This window comes from Copadichromis virginalis, linkage group LG18 (assembly GCF_057382275.1).
Source record: "Copadichromis virginalis isolate Kocher_CV1m ecotype Utaka linkage group LG18, C_Virginalis_male_GT1.1, whole genome shotgun sequence".
In the NCBI taxonomy this organism is placed as follows: domain Eukaryota; kingdom Metazoa; phylum Chordata; class Actinopteri; order Cichliformes; family Cichlidae; genus Copadichromis; species Copadichromis virginalis.
Genome location: NC_140635.1, coordinates 17,322,075 through 17,343,117, shown reverse-complemented (window position 1 = coordinate 17,343,117; position 21,043 = coordinate 17,322,075). Strand labels below are relative to the sequence as shown.

Here is a 21,043-nt window from a genome sequence, read left to right as displayed (position 1 = left end):
CCATTATGATTTAATGCTTTCCTGTCACTTTACACAAATATGTATAAAGTACCAGAAGCATTTAGCCATATTCCTACTTGATTTCTGTTTCAGGCAGTAATTTGACGCCTCGGTGAAGGATTTTTTAGTTTGTTAGTGACTCTCACCTCGCAGTCATTGAGTTGCCTAACCCTGCTCTGTGAGTGAAGCCATATTTAAACTCAGTGAAGGTCTCTAATGCTAAAGCACCATCCATCAATGTGTTTTTTAGCACATTAATCATTATCAGTTCTCACTGTGAATGCTGAATCGTATTCATTTTCAAATATTGAGACAAGCACAAACCGCTTCTTTATCCAAACATCTTAATCAAGCTAATGACATTTTGACAAGCAATAAAATGAGACAAATACAGACGTGTCATGATGTTATGAGTTATTAAAGTGGCTTAATCTTGCTCTTATATTGTGGTGGGAAAAAAAATGCAACTGTCTTGTAGTTTGGAAATTGTTATATTGTAGATTTTGTTTTGGTAGACATGTTCAAAGCCTGTGTTGTGATGGGTAGATTTTAAAAGTGCAACAGCCTGTCACTTCAGGCATCATGTTCCATTTCCTTCTGCGAGCATTTTTAAAATTCCATCTCAGCTTTGACAAATGTCTTTTTTTGTGGGTTTATGTGAAATGTATACCTCTGTAGTACTCTGGCTATAGGTTCCTATGGGCTCCACGGTTGCCAGGACAGGATATTGATGCCTAAAGGGCTGTGGTCTCATCCCTGGCAGTCCACCTATTGTTAAGATAATAAGTGATCCCTGAGTAGCCAATGAGTGATCGTCTTGTTTGGTTCCAGGAGAAATTGAAGGGCTTGTCAGAATGGTGAGGTGAACTTTTGACCCCACAAGAAAAATCACCAATTTCATTACTGGTCAAGCCTAAACTGTAATTATACACACAACAAATAAATGTTCCAGGACTGCTGCAGAAAGACTCTGAAATGCTTTGGGATTTTTGTATTGCTTGAAGCAAAAAGAAAATGTATATATGTGCTATATATGTATGTATGTGTGTGTGTGTGTATATATATATATATATATATATATATATATATATATATAAAATGTCTTTTTGTTCATTTTTAAAATAACTTTTTAAAATTTTTGTTTTATTTTTTATATATAAAAGACAAAATGGAAATCTCATCGATGACTGGATTAATACTCAGTTATAATTATATTAGGTGGCTTGGAAGCCATTTTTTCACACTTTACTTGTTGACATCGTTATAAAAAGGTTAACATGTGGAAACTTCTGGAACACCATTGAACTCTTAATATGTGCATCGATGCAGTAAACAACCTGTGGCATTGTTTGAGAAAATGGTTGATGACACAGTGACTGGACAGTAGGTAGGAGCAGATTAAGAAATAATAACACAGTGATGGTGATGTCCAGATTGAGAGACTCCCCCTGTGAGCACAGAGACACAAACAAAGCAGCCATTCAGCAGTGGAATGGATCCTGACTACTAAAGAGGAGGAGAGAGAGCGAGAGAGAGAGAGCAAGAAATGGGGGAGTGGTGGGAGAGAGAGAGGGAGAGAGAGGATGCGAGAAAGAGAGTGAAAGGCTCCACACGGCAGAATATAAATCTGTATGTTAACAGGACTAAAGCTTGGGGTCTTGGAGCGGCTTTAGCGGTTATGCTGGTGGGGGGTGATCGTAAAGCGTCAAGAGGTGGTCATCCCTATTAACTGAAGATCTGTGCAAATAAGGAAGTGGAACCCGTGGAATCTGTGAACGCCGGTTGTCAAGCACACTGGTGGGCTGGTGGGAGGTCTCTGACCCCCTCATTTTCATTTCTGGAAGAAAGGAGAAGCGCAAAAAAGCAAGGTGGCAGCGAGGGACCAGTGAGCCATTTCTCTCTTTATTACCTTCATTCACAAAACCATTGCATCCCATTATCATAGCGATGTAGAGGCATTCTCTCCGATTGGAGGAGGAAGGGTCCCATTGACTGCTCAGGCTTAGCACCTCTCTCCAAACGCTAGCCCTTTTCATTGCAGTGCCCCCCCCCTCATCTTTCGCCTCTATCCTTACGCCTGCTATATTCTCTGTTCTTTCTTTTCTTGTCCCTCGTATTCTTCCTTTTCACACGACTCAGGAATCAGGAGGCATTGCGTTTGGGTAGAAGTGGCTGTTTCTGTCATTGTGTTTGGTGCCGTTACAAAGGACAGCTGAGCAGGGAGTGTGAGAGACAGCTTTGGAGATAATAAAACAGAAGCCTGAAAGAACAGGGGAGACCTGGGACTACAAGAACAGCTCAGTGGAATGCGAACTGTCATGAAAAGAAAACTGTTACAGAGACTGGCAACCCTTTTAAAGGTGGCTATTTATTGAGACCGTTACCACTTCTTGAGGGAATAAAGAAGCAGTGTGGCAAACCAACACTGCTGGTTGGTTTCTGCTATTCTTGTTGCTAAGCAAAGTCTCTAACCTGAAGTTCTTGGGGTGACAGTGCTGAGCATCACTCTACAGCCATGAAGGGAAGCTCAGAGGAAAGCATAGAGAGCGTCAGGCCCTCCAACCTGCAAGCTTTTGCTAACATGTCCACCCTACATGGCATGAGTCACATATTCGCTTATGGGCACATGACATTCCGCCAATTTCTTTGGACGCTTTCTTTCTTGGGTTCACTGGGCTTATTGATGCTGGTCTGCATGGATCGGGTGTCATATTATCTGGAGTATCCTCACGTCACTAAGCTGGACGAGGTGGCGGCAACAAACCTCACCTTCCCAGCAGTTACCTTCTGCAACCTCAATGAGTTCCGCTTCTCCAAAATCACCAAGAATGACCTCTATCATGTGGGAGAGCTCCTGGCCCTCCTTAATAATAACTACCAAATAGCCAACCCGCACCTGGCTGAGCCTGAAGTTCTGGCCGCCTTAAAGGATAAGGCAAACTTCCTGAACTTTAAGCCAAAACTGTTCAACATGACTGATTTCTATAACCGAACTGGTCATGACATCAGTGACATGCTGCTGCAGTGCACCTTTCGAGGAGAGGACTGCCACCCGGGGAACTTCACCACAGTAAGTAGCCAGGGGTTCTTGTGCTTGTCCTTTAAGCTGCTGTAATCCTATCTCGTTTCCTGCTCGTTTTGATAGTCTGCCGCTTTATTTTGAATCTGGATAAGTTTAGACCCAGTTTCAATGTGACTTTGCAGTTTACTTGGAACAGATGTCTTGCTTTAGTTTGTGTTTTTACTGCTCTATAATGTTATGAATTATATCTTTAATAAGGATAAGGTCCTGAGGTGAGATACTGCTATTACTTGCTCAGTGATCTCAGAAGACAGTTTGATTTCCAAGAATACAGAAAACATATGTAGTGTGTGTGTGTTCATCTTGAAGGAACCTATATTTTCTATTATGGGGTTCATTGAGGTCAGATACACAGTTTAAGTGCACGTAAACCTTTGTTTGTGCAAATCAGACACTTTAGTCACAGTGTTGAAATTAAGCCTCCTAACTGATTATTATTTTGCAGCTGTTTTGTATTCAAATGTTCTCTGTTGTTGCTCTGAGTGATCTGTTTTCAACAAGTAATTTCTCAATTGTCACTTAAAACAATGCAATGTAACAGATTTATTTTTGTTTAATTTGAGAAGTTGTTCAGGAGAGGTGTTCTGATGCCGAGCTATCACCAAGCATCCATACTCTGTGCTTTGATTCATTCCACACTCCATTTGGCAGTCACACACAAACTCTTCATTTACTATTCGGTATGAATGAAATTCACTAAACTGTAAAGTGCCCTTCTGCTTGTGTGGTAATAGGAGACCCTCATTCATTTAAAACATTGTGTATAGTTGGTAGGAAAGGGAACAATTGGAAAGTCATTTACAGTACATATGCTTGGTTCAGCCATTTAGAGTGACAGACTTAATTATTTAAAGCAGAGACCTGGATCCAGGTAATATGAAATAATTGCCTTGTCCAGATGTTTAAATCTGTCAGGTGAATCGAGTTGACTGGAAATAAATTGTAAGAGTGGAACAAGTAGGCAGTTTTGTCTGGCATCAGCTGATGCAATGATGTCTCCTCAAAGATCTGAACACACCCAAGGACTGCAGCTGCGTTACACTGTGAAATGTGTCTGCATGTTCTTAAAGAGTGACTCCTGCACAGGCAATGTGTTCTTACTGTTTTTCATTGTGGTTTACTGGAATCCCAGTTTATTATTGTGATTAATATTATGCTCTAAGCATTTTCCATATAAGGCAACCTGTGATCTCCCTGTTTGCTGTTGTCTAGTGCGTTGATGCAATTTCAAGCTTAATCAGCCTGTTTAATTGTTATTAGCTCATTTTGTCTGAGTGAAAAACAGACCCAAAAAGCAGCAGGGAAACCTTGGCTTGGTCTGGTGTAGCCATTATTTGATATAAAGTAGACTTCTGTACATGGGCCAGTGAATAAATAAACAAATAGGTGCAGCCTAGGGATAAGCTGCAATATTAGCTGTCTCTGTTTCACTCCCATTTCCTTATTTTAAGGTATTTTACTATTCTCAGAGTGCCCGTGTCCTTTATTCCATCTCTTGCAGTGCAGGTTTGATAGAGTAATACTTAACTTACACTGAACTTGCTAATCTTTCAGTTGAATCTATCCACTCGGAAAAATATGATTGCTTATCTATGTTGTATCTTTAATCAACCCTGAAATAACCCCCTCCCTTCAAGATGTCCAGTTTTTAAGTGAGTGATGGCACTATCTTCAGAGTCAATCATACTTCTTCTCTGCTGAAGGAGGAGATAAAACCCAAATGTAATATTGCCTTTCAGGCTTGCTTCTTTTCAATTTATGTCGCAAATATTGCGAACTGGGAATGTCTCCATTTACATGTTTGTTTCTGAGCAGCACTCAAGAGTGTCTTGAGAAGCAAATCGTTCATGGGAAGCTAATTGCTGTTGTACGGGTTGATTGAAAATGCTTGCGGCATCAAATGAGCTGTTAGAAAAATTTAATAACTTTGGTTATGCTGCACGTTGGTTTTTCGTTGCCAGGTAAGTACGGCAGATCCAACAGTAAACTTCCACTTGGCTGAGGATAGGTGTGCCATATTTAAGCAGTCTTATTTGTATCCATTAATCACTTTTGTATGTTGTTTGGATGGACCGGTCAAAGCAGTGCAACAGCCCTCGGCTGTGCTCTGAGTGGTCTGTCAGGACTTGGATGGGTGACAGTATGCCATACCCATCTAGCAGAGTGTTTGTTGCTGTATCTTAGAATCATCTCTCACAAGTAAGTGCAGAAACTGCTTCCTGCTCACTAATAGAGTGACTAAGTTCATAACTTGCTTCAGTGCACTGGATGCTGCGAAAAGACCCAAATTAATCATCAAACTCATAAAGCAGGTTTGATTAGGCTGGCTTGATATCATAATATATCATCATTGAATTTATTTGTTTTTTTCTTTTTAAAAATCAGTATTGTGGTGGCTGTAGCTTATATTCAAATTCCCCCCACAGACATGTTGAGAAGCAGATTTACAATGCAAAGGACAGTGGGAGTGATGAGCTTTGACCTTGAATAAATGAAGGAAGAATCTCATTAAGTCCCGGTGATGATGCAGTTGGGAAACAAAGCATTCAAGATGTTTTGCATTGTAATGGTTTGATGGGCAAGAGGAGAATGGTAATTTGTATTTTGAATACTATTAAAAACTTTAATCCCTTGTAATGATTTTACGAGGCATATATTAACAGTTTTGCAAAGAATTTGGATTCTTCTTATTTCATTGTTTCCTGCATTTAAAATTTAAAATAGCTGCTGCAACACTGACAAGCTTTTTTAGTTTGAAATTCAGGGAAGTTTCAGTTTCTTTGGAAGTATTGTGCACTTTGAGTATCTGCAACCTTGAGTCTCGTGCTTAAATTCATTGTAAAGTGAAGTAAAAACATTCTCATTATAAATCCCACCTCCTAAAGTGATTTAATATGCAATCATATCTAAAGAGAAATTCCCTTTTAAAGTTTAATTTAACAAACTGGGACTTATTTATGTCTATATTTATTTGTATAGCAGAGTTATATTTCTAATTGAGTTTAAAAAGGTGTGTTCAAGAAAGTGACCTTTTTCGAAATGCATTTATTGAGTTGCTGTGACTCTGTAAGACCTATGACTAACACTATGTAAATGGAACCTTGGTCGATGATACACTGCAGCTAGTGAGCAAGAAGTTGATTATCATAATCTGATGGTGTGGATGTAGTGCTCCATTCTTAAGTCCTGACAGGTTATGACAAGTCCCCATGGGCTACATTTCTGTCAATTTCTTACAGAGTGTGTGAAATCTGTATTCATCATCACATTCTGCTGAAGCTCAGTCTTTAAGATGTGAGTTGTCTTTCATCTTATAATCCCGATGACAGTGGGTGCCAAGGGTATAAAACACGGCCAGGCTGACACTATATGACTTGTGGGTCTAAAAATTTGGAAGAGAGAGTCTAATTTTCTGCCTATGAACAGCCTGATGCTGGAGACAGACAGTATTTTCAGGCTGTTGCATTGTTGGAATATATGTGCGCTTTATGTCAGCTTTTGTGTTTATATTGGCTGATGGGTTCAAGTGTCATAAAACCAACTTGAAGTCATTTAAAAACAGTCATTATTTCCCTGTTTGTTGAGCAGGTTCTTTTGTTTACAGTACTCTGCGACAGCTGAGTTGGCGGAGTAAAATATCACAGTTCAGCAGATGGTGATGCAGATTCTGTTACTAATAACTAATGATTAGCTATAAAAACGCGGCAATGTGTGTCTTTGTCCCAACTGTTTAACAACCTAAAAAATATCAATATTTCATTTTTTTTTATATATCATGAAAAGGAAGCAAACTGAAAACATAACACTGACATGTTTTCTCCTAATAAATGTTGTTTCTGACTTTCATACATGATTATCTAACATTGACTAGCTGTGTCTTCTTGTCTAACAAATGTTCCTGTTACAATTAGGTCCAAAATTGAATTTATTTTACACCTCTGTTCACTACCAAAGTGGATTTTAAATTAAACAATCAAGTTATGATTGAAGTGCAGACTTTCAGCTTTATTTCAAGAGGTTTAACCAAGAAGACAAAAACAAAACAAAACAATCCATTAGCTGTTCAAGAATTACAGTCATTTTTTTTATACATGGTCTCCCATTTTCAGAGGCTAAAAATTAATTGAACATCCTAACATATTTATGTATGTAACCAGGACTGTATTTATTTGTATTTAACACGAAATGTGTGCTTTATTGGGTTTAGATTAAGTGACTAGTTAATCTTGTACTGAAGAATGAGAAACTCTTGGATTGGTTTTGATTTTGCTTTGGGTCATTATCCATTTGCTCTGTGAAGCTCTTTGCATTCAGCATTTGGCTGAACTTCATCTGAGTGTAGCCCTGCACACTTCACAATTTATACAGCCAGCTCTCTTATCAATAAACACTAGTGACACAGTTCCACTGCCAGTCATACATGTCCACGCATGTCTAATACCATGTTTGGCAGATAATTCGGTATGCTTTTCACCTCCCATCGCTCTGGTACAAGAACATTTTGGTTTCATTGGCCCATACAGGTTTCTTTAAAGAGCCAGACTCTTTTAGCCTTAATCTGGTCTTCCTGTTCTTGAGTGTAGCCAGAGGTTTTACCTTGTTGTAAACAGTCTTTATTTCCATGAAGGCATTTCTTGATTGTAGACTTTGGTAGTGATACACTAGCTTCACAAGACTGGCATCATTAGATGTTGTGAAGTCGTTTTTTTAAGGTAATTCTGTTATCATCCATTTTTGTCTTCTGTGGACTTCCTGAGCTCTTTGGTGTTGCTGAGTTTGCCATCGCACTCATTAAAAAAAGAACTAGATTGTTGATTTTGCTATCTTTATTGTAGTTTTTCAGCCTAATGATGGCCCCGCTCACTTGCACTGACACCACTTTAGATTTCATATTTAAAATAAGAGTAAAAAAGTAAAAAAAAAAAAAACTAATTCAGCACTTTGAATCTGATCTTATGTCTGCTTCACTTGTCATGAAATAACAGGGGAATCTGCCTCATCTGGACATGAAACTCCTTGTCAGTCAATTGCCCAATTAATTTGGAGCCTTTGAAAAGGGGGTGCCATGTATAAAAATGGCTATAATTCCTAAATAGCTACTGCAATAATTTTTGAGACCCCCTTGAGTTAAAGCTGAAAATCTGCACTTCAGTTAGATGATGATTTTTTTCCATTTAAAATCCACTGTGGTGCACAGAGGCAAAACCACAAAAAATGTGTCTTTGTCCAACACATTTTGGACCTTACTGTATTTAAGAAAAATGTCCCAGCTTTTAAATCTGTGTATGATTCTATCATTTATATTTGTTTCTGTCTATTGTTAAATGCTCTTACAATCTATTTATTGGAGCTTTTTCATTAAAAACAACTGCTAGTGTAGCTAGAAACGGTGCTGATGACAGCAGTATGAGTACACAAACATAACGGTGAAGGGTGATAATTATGTGATTCATTACTATGCATTCTGCTTAATTATTACACACAGTCCTTGAATCCATTATAAGATTTTTCATTAGTATAGCTTTGTAACTGAACATTACATCACTGCTTTTCCTGCTGTGCCTGCTGTCGATGTGACTTTTGGGCTCCAAAATATTTGTATTGATTGCTAAAATCCAGCACCAGACAGGCTTAAATCAGTGTGCATGCTCAGAATTTTATTTGCTTATCTTCTTACCGTATGTACATGCACATAAACACAGGGGCTTGTCTGCAGTCAGAAACATGGCAGCTGACACTACCACAGGAAGCCTTACGTACACACACAGAGAGCAAGCAACAACGCTTCACAAAACTGCTTCCCGTAAAGTACAAATTTTAGCAGTAAAATATCAAGCTGCTCCAGCAGCCACCGAGTAGACCTCCTGTAGTCTTTTTGTTAAGTGGGTATGTGGGCTGACTGTGTGGAACAAAGCTATCCTCACTCTTCAGCTGGACAGAACGAGCAGTCTTTAAATCTGCATCATTAAGCCAATTGGTTTTAGAAGGGGGAAAAAAACTAAATGTGTGTCTCCACGCTGTGCCACTTGCTGCTCAGCAACAGCAGCTGATATGTGACGGCGAAGCGGCAGTGTCAGGAAAGAAGAAAACAAGACGCTCCACTGAGTAATGTTTCATGAGTTTTATAAGAGGTGTTGAGTTATGAAAACTTATCAGAGTGTAGCAGACACACTCTGTATAAACTCAGGAGAAGATGGAGATGGGAAAAATCAGAACATGGGCATGTCTGAAAAGTAAGATAAATTGATGTTTAAATATGGCTAAGGTGCCGTGCATTTTTTCAAAGAAAAATCTGTGAGTGCCACTGTGATTCTCAGAGCTGACAAAATAGAATATATTCTTCCCCTTTTTAGACAGAAGTTTGTGGGATTTAACACATTTCCACGTTAAAGCGATCCTCATGTCACTGTGATGTGCCGGTTCCTCATGTGGATACACACAAGGAAATGTGCTAAGAGTTATTATTTTTAGGGTCAAATATCAGCCACGTGTACTTTTTCAAATACGCCACAGTCACCAAGAAATACGCAGAATGGCACATGGGCATATTTTCTACAGCAAGCCTAATTGGAAGCTTATGTGGGGATAAAGTCAAGTCAAAAGTCTGTGCACATGCTCGGCTTCATGAAAGTAAAGATGAGTTGCTGGGACTAGTGGTCAAAGAAGTAAAGTTTCAACTAGTGTGCAATTTAACGCCACTTTAACATTGGCTTCTACATCGTGTTTGATGAACAACAGTATTTCAGGAAGGAAGCAGTTACAGGAAGAAGTATAGGCCTTTTCCCCCCTCAATTATATAAAAGTAACAACCCAGATCTAAGAATAAATCCATGATACCTTGAAAAAAAAGAAAAGAAAAAAATTGACAGGCCATAAGAAAAAGAAATATCATTACATGTGAGGCATTTACTTTAGAGTTCATTAATGTTCAGCAGTTTGAAGCATCTCCTGAAATTCACAACAGGCAGAGGTGTTACAAAGGCTTTACCTGCCTCCAGGCAGAGGGGCTTACTGTCTACCGCCCTAAAAATAGACATATTTATCATCAGTGTGTATCTTGGAGAGAAAAGATGTAGCCAGTAGTAGCACAATTGCACATTTAATATAGGGAGTTAACTGCTCATTGGAGACAATGATTCCCTAATTTTGTCCTTTAAAGCAGTGCAGTGTGCTATTCTGTACAGAAGCACTGTCCTGAGGATAAGCTCAGTGTACAAGCACAAGTACAGTTATCTTCTGTCTCCCCTAACCTGTAAGCTTTATGGAATACTATAGAACTAGATGAAACGCTGACATCAGGCTAATTGTGCAAATGCACAATGATCACCACCTGCACTCATGTATATATCTTTCTACGTAGCACTCTTAATTCTTATTCTCATGTATATATCTCATGTATAGCTCATGCACATATCTTTCTACGTAGCACTTTTAATTCTTATCCCTACTTTTATTTTTTCATGTCTATTTAAGTGCTATTTATGACACTATTTAAGTGCTATTTATGACACTATGTTTGCACTGAAGCACTGCAGCAATTTCCTAATGTTGTAAACCTGCTCAACATTTGGCAATAAACCCCTTTCTGATTCTGATTCTGATTCTGATTCTGATTCTGACAGAAATGAAGCAGATAGCACGTCCAGCTACAAAGACACCGGCACAGCTCTGACTGCAGGCGAATCCATCCTGGGACGTCTTTGACCCTGGCTTTGGTTTTCTCATAATTACCAGTTTTTGTTAGTTTTTTTTTAAACATTATACTGTCCCAATATAAATAGGCTTTATTCATATGAGATAAACACATTATTTTCTTTTGAAACATCAGCAGTGACATTTTTCAATATGACAAACGTTTGGCAGTGTTGTCTCAGGAAGGCTGAAACTGTCTAGCCTGGATGCAGTTTTTGTCACTTCTCCCACCGACGATGGCTATTCTTGTCTGCATTCCAGTCGGTCCGTTCGCTGAGCTTAATGTCTGCCGAGATTGCCTCGTGTCAAAGCTCGCATTTGGCATCAGCAGATAACGTTAGTTATGACAGCCTACAGCTTCTGCAACCAAATGGCACGTGTGCTGTAATATTCTGTGTAATGCTCTTATTAATCAAAAGTTTCTTCTTAGTGACTTTAGATTACACGAAAGGTGATCTCTGATAGAAACTGTTGTGTTTACAGTCATGATTGCTGCATTTTTACCAGATGATTATAATGAAACAGTTTTGGTTATTTAGACTAAGATGATGCTAAATTAGACTTGGATCATCTGAAAGTGATTTGTTCTATTCAGTCCTCAGTATAATGTTGAAACACACAAAAGGAATAGGAGTATTTCTAGTTTTGTTGATAGAAATGTTCACTTCATCTAGAGGCAGTACTTCAGCACTAGTTTAGATAAATTGAGATAAACAGAAGCTGAAATACCAAGCCGAGAACTTCTGGTAAGTTGCAGTTATCATATATAAAATGCTGATGTTGATACGATAAAGGCTGGCATTCTTCTTGGAGACTTTAACAATGAGAACTTCTCAGAAGTGAACTGAAAGATATTTGCTTCTTTAATAAAGAAGCAAATAAAATAATAAAAGCAATGCAAGCATAAAAGCTTTTCTTTGTCATAGCCAAGGCTAAATAATGCCATGGCTTGTTAGAACAAATATTAGGAGACAGGTATACACACTCCAAAGCAATTTAAATGGCTGACAGCTTCATAAATCTCGTCTTCTGGATAATTTTGCAGCATCCGATCAGGAAGAGTTGTCTCTGGCCATCACATGCCCTTTCCTTTGTGTTTACTGTCCCAGTCACTTATGGAGTACCTCATGGCTTTAGTTTAGGCCCCATTAAATTGCCTTTATAAATATATACCTTTAGGCTCTGTCTTCTGCCATCAGAATCACAAAAAATGCAAGAAAGCTGAATGACAGCAAGACGAAAATAAATTGACTTGGTGTTTTTGTTTTCCCCCAAAATTGTTACTCTTGAATCCAACCTGGGGTGGCTGCGTAGCGGTACATTTTCTTTTTTTCTTTTTAAACTTGCTGTCATTGTTGATCGACACTGTAATCTCACAAACAAATGACCTCTGTGTTCTGTTACTGAGGCGTGTTGCTAAGATGAAGTAATCTCTGTCAGCGATATGAAAATTTTTATGGTCGCAGCTCGTTAAGGCTTTGCAACTGTATCAGAGTATTGGCCAGTCCCAGTTGTCTGGTCTAATCAGAGCTGGTCTAAAATGCTGCAGCAACACTCCTAACAGAAAAACAGACTGCATTACAGCGATATGAGTGGCCCTGAACTGGCCCTGATTCTTATATTTATTTTCAAACCTGTACACGACACCAATGTACTTTGTTAGGAAATAATCCAGGCTTCTTAGATGCGCTAATCATTTGCTTTCATTTAACCACAGTTGAGGCTAGTGGATAAGGGACATGACAGTGGCAGCTTTGGAATAGCCTTCAGCTTTCAATCGAACATTTCCCCTCCAGTGATACATTCATTCAGTTTGATTAGTTTTTTAGTATCTTATATTTGTTTCTTTTACAAATTTCATTCTTTTATCCTTATATTTCAGCACATATTTATGAATGGTGTGCACAGCATTTTGCCACATTGTCATTTTTAAATGTGCTAAATAAATAGCGTTTGTTTGATATCTGCTACTTTTTGTATTTAGGTTTGTTATGCAGTAGAACATGAAACTTCTATTTTATAAAAGTCTTGAAGTGGCATCCCAGGCCCTACTTCTTTCTATAAAATTGACCAGCGTCGTGAATTAACATTTACATTAAAGAGATTTCTCAACAGAAAATTTATATCTGTGCTCTGAAACGTGAAAATGGGTATTTGTTCGAGTATCACTCCCCCTGAGAAAGATGACACCACCAGAACAACAGCTTACACCTTGAAGCTATGTGTTGCGCCATTATATCTGCAAATGGAAAAGAACACGACTCATTCAGTTTGCTTGAGGCTGTTATTGTCATGAACTTTTGATCCATGTGACCCTAGGTAAAGTATTATCACTTAATTAAATTATTTGTAGGACTGTGTGTTATTACTGCAGAGAGTACAATCATTTATACAAAAAGCAAAGGGTAATCTAGTTTAGTTTACAATATAACTTGGCTGTACTGAACAACAGATACACAGAGGAGGATGTTTCTTTTTAAAAATGAGAACTTCTATACTTTTGGCATTGCATAAACACAATGAGCATTTTGCACCTTCTTTTTGCGTGAGTGCTTTATTTTCCATTAACATGCAGCAACACAATGAGAAAGGACAAATGAGTATGTCTCTGCGTAAATTGATTTTTGCCTCCTACAAGTTCAGAATCTTTATTAATTTCCACCACATTTGGCCCAGAGGTTGAAAATAGGCTACTCCTTTAGTCCCTTACATTACATTACATTACAGTCCATCAGTGAACCAGAATTGTGCTAGAAGTCATTACAGCTGTCATTACTGTGATTGTGACCTGTGCTGCACCACAGGGCTGCATTTCCTTGCTCATTTACATTCATGGGCTGTTGTGGTTTGTTTATCTTTTCCTAAACCGGATTACTGTTTATAAGGGCCAAGATGTCAACATGTCTTGTCTGTTTTGTACAAGCCTGGTTTATGACAGAGTATAATAAATGCATACAAATAACAGAACATCTTCACTTCCCCCCCACAAAAAGAGAATATTTTGTCCTAGTAATAAAAAAGTTGGAGTTTCTTCTCTGCTTTACTTTGATATGAGATAGCTTGGAGTTTTGAATTGCTGTTTAATGAAATTAATCTTAGGTTGCTATGTGCCTCTAAGCTCTACACTGGCTCTTGTGTTTTGTTTTGTTTTTTGTTGTCGATTTTTTCTTCTTCTTTTTTCTCTCATTAAATCCACTTATTTTGCCTTCGGTATATAATGTGCTCTGTCATGACTTGTCCCTTTTATTTGTCCTGTAACAACCAAGGCCAATACTATTATATTTGTGTGGATAATACCAAATCCAGAGTATCTCTTCACTTCACATGAGGGCTTTCCATGGGTGGCAATGCATTATGCGATTTATTCTTATTTCTACAGCTCATGTGGTACATATTGTGTAGTATCACTGCTGCTGCAGTGGCAATATGTTGAGTAATGCATGCTGTAGTAGATCAGTGGTTCTCAAACACTTTAGCAAAGATAAAAAAAATCCACTCTGCAAGTGTTTTAGCCAGAAATGAAGACACTGTCACAAATAGGCTTTGCAGTGGGTTTATTTCTATATGCTGCTAGAGTCTGCACTCACAGTACATGGTGCAGTTATGGAAACGAAGCTGTTAGATGAAGTGATAGCTCACACGGTCAATGGCTAGACAGAAGGTCACACCTCTGCTTTGGGAGTAACAGACGAGTCCAGCATTTATTACGCCTTTCCCATGTGGGAAACTATCTGAGCTGAACGTCTGAACATTTAATTTGCATGCTGTATCGATCGATAGATAGATAGATAGATAGATAGATAGATAGATAGATAGATAGATAGATAGATAGATAGATTTATGAAATATAAGAAAAATGTGTATCTTAGATTAAGACATAAAGTGAAATTGCTTTTTATTCACTTAACATTTCAAAATCCATGTCAGAATATTTTTTTTTGCAAATTTTTCTTTAAAAATGTATGAAGTGATGAATTGATTGGTTTCCACATTTTTTCCACATAACAGATAAATTACCTAATAATTTTGGCTCTAACGAGCTCTAGAATAGAAGTTTAAGCATATTTAAATGTGAATTATTATTCCAGCTTTCAGCAGTGTTTTAAATATAGTCTCTTGCGATTCAGCAGTCCTTCCCTGCACATTTTTTTTTCCAAATGTCTCTCTGTGGTGGTTAACTCCAAGATTTCAAAAGATGTGGCCAAAGGGAAAGTTGTTGCATTGACAAGGGAGCACAGTGTGTGCCTTTTGAAAGCTTGTTTAATCATAATTATCTTTGTCTCCCTTTACTGGGTCCAGCCAAGGTCTTATCTTAAATAAGCACAAAAACAATTGAACCTATTCCATACCGTCACTGTCATTATATTAATGCTGCTATCCTGTATATATTGTACATACTATTGTTTGAGTACTTACGATTGTTTTTTTTGTACTTTTTATATTTTACATTTATATTTATTATTGAAACTTGCACCAAGGGAGTGGCACTCCAATTTCGTTGTACTCTGTACAGTGACAATAAAGGCTATTCTATCAGAAACAATTTAAACAGTTTCTAGGCCATCATATATACCATTGTATCTGCTGCAGTATAACAAGCTAATGAATATCTTGAATTTAAAGTTGTTGTTATTGAATAGTTGTTAATTACATTACACGAGGCTGCTGATGAACAGATGCTTTTTGTGACCAATTGTCTGGATTTTTATTCCACATGCCTGCCAGTAATGGATGAAAAACAAAACTAAATTTAGTATGTGTTCTAGGTTCTATCTGTAATGACTAAAACACCATTAGCAGTTGAATACCAATTCATTCTATCTGTGTCTAATCAGTGTTGATAACCTACTTTTATTAAACCTTCAGTCTGGATCCATTAGACCAGAGCTCGATATTTTGGTTGATGATAAATGTGTTTTTTTCCTTTTCAGGGTGAAGTGAAATTCATTCGAGCCCTATGTTACCTTGGGGCAGTCTGTTGCCATGGCAGTCATCTGTGAGGCATGTTCCTATGCTGGTATCAGGAATTGCATTACTCAACATTCTGCACAATTACCCGACTTATCTAACCAGCTTTTAAGGTGCAGCTGGAACTCTTCTGATGGTTAACATGGGGCGTGATGCAGAGTTGAACCAAATATCATGTTGCCTTTGCCTGCTGTATTTGCTCTGTAGTTGTACCCCTGAGTGGAACGTCCCATGGGTGATCAACATGTGACCCTGCAGGCAGTAAAATTACATCAGAATTGAGTGCTGATCAATTTATTACATAAGGGAGCCTTAAAGTAAGTGTAGATTTCACTCAAATGAATCAATATGTAAAGAAAATGGTACTTTCAACTCCTTTGTTTAGGTGGTAGCCACAGTGGGTAGCTCCACATGGCAGTTGTTGTTTTTTTTTGTTTTGCTTTTACACCAGACAGACTTCCTGACACTATGGAGGCACAACAAACTCAGTGTGCGAGTTTGAGTCATATAACATTAAATAATATTTTACAGGTGGCACTTTCATCTCACAGAGAGAAGGTACCTGGTTTGAGCTTGCTCTCCAGCTAAGACTGCATGGGTTCGCTCTGAGTACTTGGGCTTCCTCCTACAGTCCAAAGACATGCTTCTTAGGCTATCTGGTAACACTGAATTGGCCATAGGTGTGAAGATGAGCGTGAACAATCGTCTGTCTCTCTGCAATAGACTGGTAAGCTGTTTAGGGTCTACTCCACCTCATGCCTCATAAGAAGGTAGCTCCAGGCCCCTGTGCCCTTGAATTGGATAAGTAGTTAAGAAAATTGATGGCTATAGTATATTTTACATGAGTCAAAGATTCATTGCAGGATGCTTAGTTTTACATGTGAACTGGAGCTGGGGCTCAAACTACTCACCTTCCATACTGAAGACATGGAAGGTCATCCACCAGTCTGAAATTCAGAGGTTTGCTCTGTGGCTCTTCTATCCTTGTTTTAGGATAGCGACTTAGGGTAAGATACTGAATTGCAAATTGCTCCCGATGCATGTGTGTAATGGGTTGAAGTTCTTTATATAAAAAAGAAATCTCTGTTTTGATCTTTTTTGTATAAAAGATAATTGTACCCACTGGAACACAAACCATTTGTCACTGAAGTCCCGTTTAAAGCCTCAAGTTGACCATTTTGACTGTGGCCACCTTGGTCTTTTGAAACTGGATGACACCAGTTAGAGCTAGATCTGTAATTCATCTCCTCTCCACCTCCCCTTCTGTGATAGGAGGATTACAGCCTAGCATGGAGTAAAGAGGAGGGACAGGTTAATGAAATGATAGCACTACTCAAGTTGAGGGCAATTTGTTAACATACCAGTGGAAAGGGTACCTGCTAACGTGTGTTAAGATATCTAAAACTAATAGAAAGATGTAGTCTAATGACAGGGAAGTTAGTCCTGGCCAGATCATTGGCAGCGTACCCACGTCTTTCAAATGGGCAGGAGGAGTAACAGTTAAAAAGCAATCCAATTTCTATCTGTACTAAACGACATCAAGACTTAAAAAGAAAAGAAAGAAAAAGAACCAGTGACAGGGTTTGGGACACAGAATTTGAATTAATGTAGAGATATTTATCCTGGCATCACTCATCTGGCTTAGCTGATAAATTAGCCCTTTAGTTTTATGAATTCATGCCACTTTACTCTCTCTGCTCTTTATGTTTGGATGCAGTTCTAAAGATCAAGCTTGCTGCTTGGTAAGAATCAGTGCTGCTTTTCATTATTTGCATTACCTTGCTTTCTGTAAAACTGCAGTTGCTATGTGGGTTGTGTTTGTAGTTATGTGAATGAGATATGTGTTAATTTTCAGTTGCTCAAAGTTGATTTGGGAAAAACTCACAGCCAGAGTATATTGCTAGATAAAGTTTCCTTCTAATGTGATAAAGCCACAGTGTGACAACTGTAACAAGTTTCAGTATGTTGGCCTCTCCTGTCCTTGTTTGTATTTTGGAGAGATGCTTGTTATGACAATGTACTCCCCTGAGACTCATTATGACTCTGGATCTCGAGGATATAAAATAATGGTTTCACTGGGGATGCGAGTGTCACCAGAAACCTGTTTTTGGAATGGGAAGTTTCCAGCTTGTGTGTTTCCTTGTTTAGTTTCGTTAAGATGCTGGACTGTTGCAGTTCAGACACTGAAATGCCAATTGTGTGTACTCGTGGTCACACCCTTCAAAAGTGCTAAAGTGACTGTTGTCATGGATATCCAAATGTGACTCAGGCTGAGCTCATAGTTTGGGGTAATTCAGAATTACAGTGGTGTTCATTTATTAATGGGTTTGATTGGGAGCTGTCATGCCACCTGTAGATTTTAATGGAGGTCAGTCAAAAAGTGGACATTGTGTTGTTGAAAGAGCACAGCCAGAAATGCACTGGAGGTGTTGAGAATGTATTCTCACAGTTTGCACTCCTGCTAATAATGAGTGAGCTCTATGAATCAGACAGTGTCTGTATCACCACAATGCCTGTCTTTAGATTTGCAGTGGTTTCAACAATAGCTCTATAAATGAGGTCCAAACCTCCCACCGAGTGAGCTGGAAGGGTTATTGGGAGGACGTTGACAGGGCTGCAAACCTGCAAGAGATAGTGAAACAAAATCACGCAGTTGGCGCGGCACTGAATTCTGGTACTGTGTTGTTATCTGTAATTGTAATGACCTTACCTGAAATATGTTGTTCTGATACGTGCAAGGAGGAGTGGTGACTCATCTAGTTTGCATTTTCTGTAACTGTGCTTATCTCAAAGTGTCTCTATTCTGCAGCACAGTTTGTACCTTCCTGTCTCCCGTCCCTGCCTCTGTATCTGCAGATTAGTGAACCTTTGCTGCTGCTGATTCACACTTTGCCCATTACGACACAATCCACAGCTCACAGTGTTTTGAGCATAAAATGGTTCATTTGAACATGTGAGGTGTATACGTAACGCCCGTGTTAGAGTTTGTTAAAAACCTGTGGGTGTTCCATGTACTTGTTTTTAGCTGTTGCATCAGTATGAGCTCAAACAGACCCTTCTCGACTCCTTTGACTGTAATACCTATGGTTTGAGTAGCTTTGTGTTGAAAATCCCACTCCCAAAAGAGCCATTGTTTCAGTCATTACTGGGAGCCTTTGAATGTGGTAATTACTAAAATAATGTAGCACTGCACTTATTACAGTATCCAGTTTTCATTTAACAAAAACTAAATTGTGTACCATGGAAAGCAAGTGAATCTTTGCTTCTGTCTCCTTATTATTTCCTCATCTCTTCTTTAGTTTGTCTCACGCTTCCTCTCTGTCTCAGCATCTCTGTCATATCAGCTGATAAAGTCTATTAGGTGTCTCTGTGTGACAGCCACAGGGGGACATTCCTTTTAGAAGACACTTTACTCTGAACACTTAAAACAGTAATTGGTATTAGGAAACTGCTGCTTTGGTAGCTGAACTAGCTCTCTCACTGATGGCTGGTTTAAGGCTACGCACTCCTCAGTCGTACTCCCCTGAAAATGCTGGAGTCGTCAAGGTTCTTTCGTCCCTGTTTTGCTGTTTACACGCTGATGCCATATGGAAACTGTGAGGTCTGGTCAACATCATGTTAAGCAGCTGTTGCGTAGACACCGGAGTATCCATGCATCGATGTAATGCTGTTGCAGTGAGCCGATGGAGGCCAGTTTCTCTTCAGTGGATCGTGGGAAGGCTCTTTGCAGACAAGTCAGTGTCTCACTCGCTCTGCTTAGTCAGGCCAAACACACCCGGGGCAGATCACTCTCTGCCTGCATATAAATTAAAGCAGATAGCCTTGTCCATGCTTTATTATGTGCTGTGCTGCCGAGTGCTGTATCAAACTTCTCACTGAGGGGTGGTGCTCGTTTCACAGAGGCTAATGACTGGAGCGTCGACCCTTTTCTCATGCCTCAAGCTGAGGACGAGTAACGACCATCGTCATAATTTATGGGAAGTGCTGCAAATAAATGATCAGTGATTCATCGCCATTCTGTTTTTGTCAGGCTTTTATTACAGTTTATTTGTTTACAGTCCGTACATGAGGGACTACATGTGTGTGCTTCATTTTGAAAAGACAAATTCTGACTCACACTGATTCACGGATCTTACCAAAGGCTTTATTTTTCAACCAGTAATTTTTTGGGGGGTTTGTGTTCAATAAGGATGTGTTCAAGGGCTTAGTCATATAGTAATTAGCTCACATACTCTAATGATGACACATTTGTATTTGTTTTTCATTATTGTCAGTAGATATATAGGATTCTGAACTTAGCTAATAAAAGATAAGTAACATCTTTGCACTTGTGACAGACTACCGACCTTTTTAAATGCCTTGCCGTTTGACATGTGGCAGCTGGGATGGGCCCTTGGGTTGAATAAGAGAAAGAAAATGGATAGATGGATGATGTCTGTGCATCAGTGTATTTTTAAATGTTCAATTTTACAAAAAATCGAAAATGCTGCATTTAGTTCTCCCAGTTTACTTTTATTTTCTGTGAGATGTTACTGGTGTCCACCTGTGGTTCTGACATCAACTGTGAAGTGAAAGACATTTGGAGCCAGTTCTACTTTTCCTAAAGTTGATGGATTGGCAAAGCTGAACTTCAGATGTTCTCAGCAGAAAAACAACAACCTGCCAAAAGGATGGCTATCTTAGCAGTACAACCTCCATCAGCCCTTTTGAGTAGAGTGGTTCGATGGGGCACTCTTAAGAAAAACGCAGCTTGATAGCTTGCATGGAGCTTTTACAGGACTCTGAAATCATGAAGAAGAAAAGCCCACTAGTGAAGGGATAATCAGGTGAACAATAGGTGGATTGTTCATGTTATAGGGGTGCAGCTTTAACCCGGGACTGAGGACAGTGTCAATGTCAACTTTATTTATATATCACTTAATAGTTCCACCAAAGTGCTGCACAGCAAAAACACCCAAAAAATTGATAGGAAAAAAAGAAGAAAAACACAGAAGACATGAATAAAATAATGAATAAAATAATTCATTCATTTAAAAAGAAATACAAAAATAATGAAAAGAATAGAAATTTTTAAGATATCAAGCTTTATTTAATTCAAAAGCCTGAGATGGACGGGGCTGAGATGGACGGTCACCTCTACTTTTCTGATTTGGCCTGAGAGCAATTGATTGTTTGACCTTAGTGTTCTTGTGGATGTATGGTGTTTCACAAGGTCCTTTCAATATGACAGGGCAAGACCAGTAAGACCCTTAAAAACCAGTAGCAACATTTTAAAATCAATCATGTAATGTACGGGAAGCC

At 38.7% G+C, this 21,043-nt stretch overlaps 1 protein-coding gene across 2 annotated transcripts in view; it reads left to right on the top strand.

The window, feature by feature from the left end:
• The first annotated feature begins 1,504 nt into the window (after positions 1-1,504).
• Positions 1,505-21,043, top strand: part of asic1c (acid-sensing (proton-gated) ion channel 1c) — a 115,941-nt gene continuing 96,402 nt past the window's right edge. Inside the window, exon 1 of one of the 2 annotated variants that reach the window (XM_085438457.1) lies at positions 1,505-3,070. In XM_085438457.1, the coding sequence (XP_085294583.1) occupies positions 2,516-3,070 (555 nt within the window). In that variant the 5' untranslated portion in view covers positions 1,505-2,515. The remainder of the gene's footprint in view (positions 3,071-21,043) is intronic. The other variant, XM_085438455.1, reaches the window with a different exon arrangement.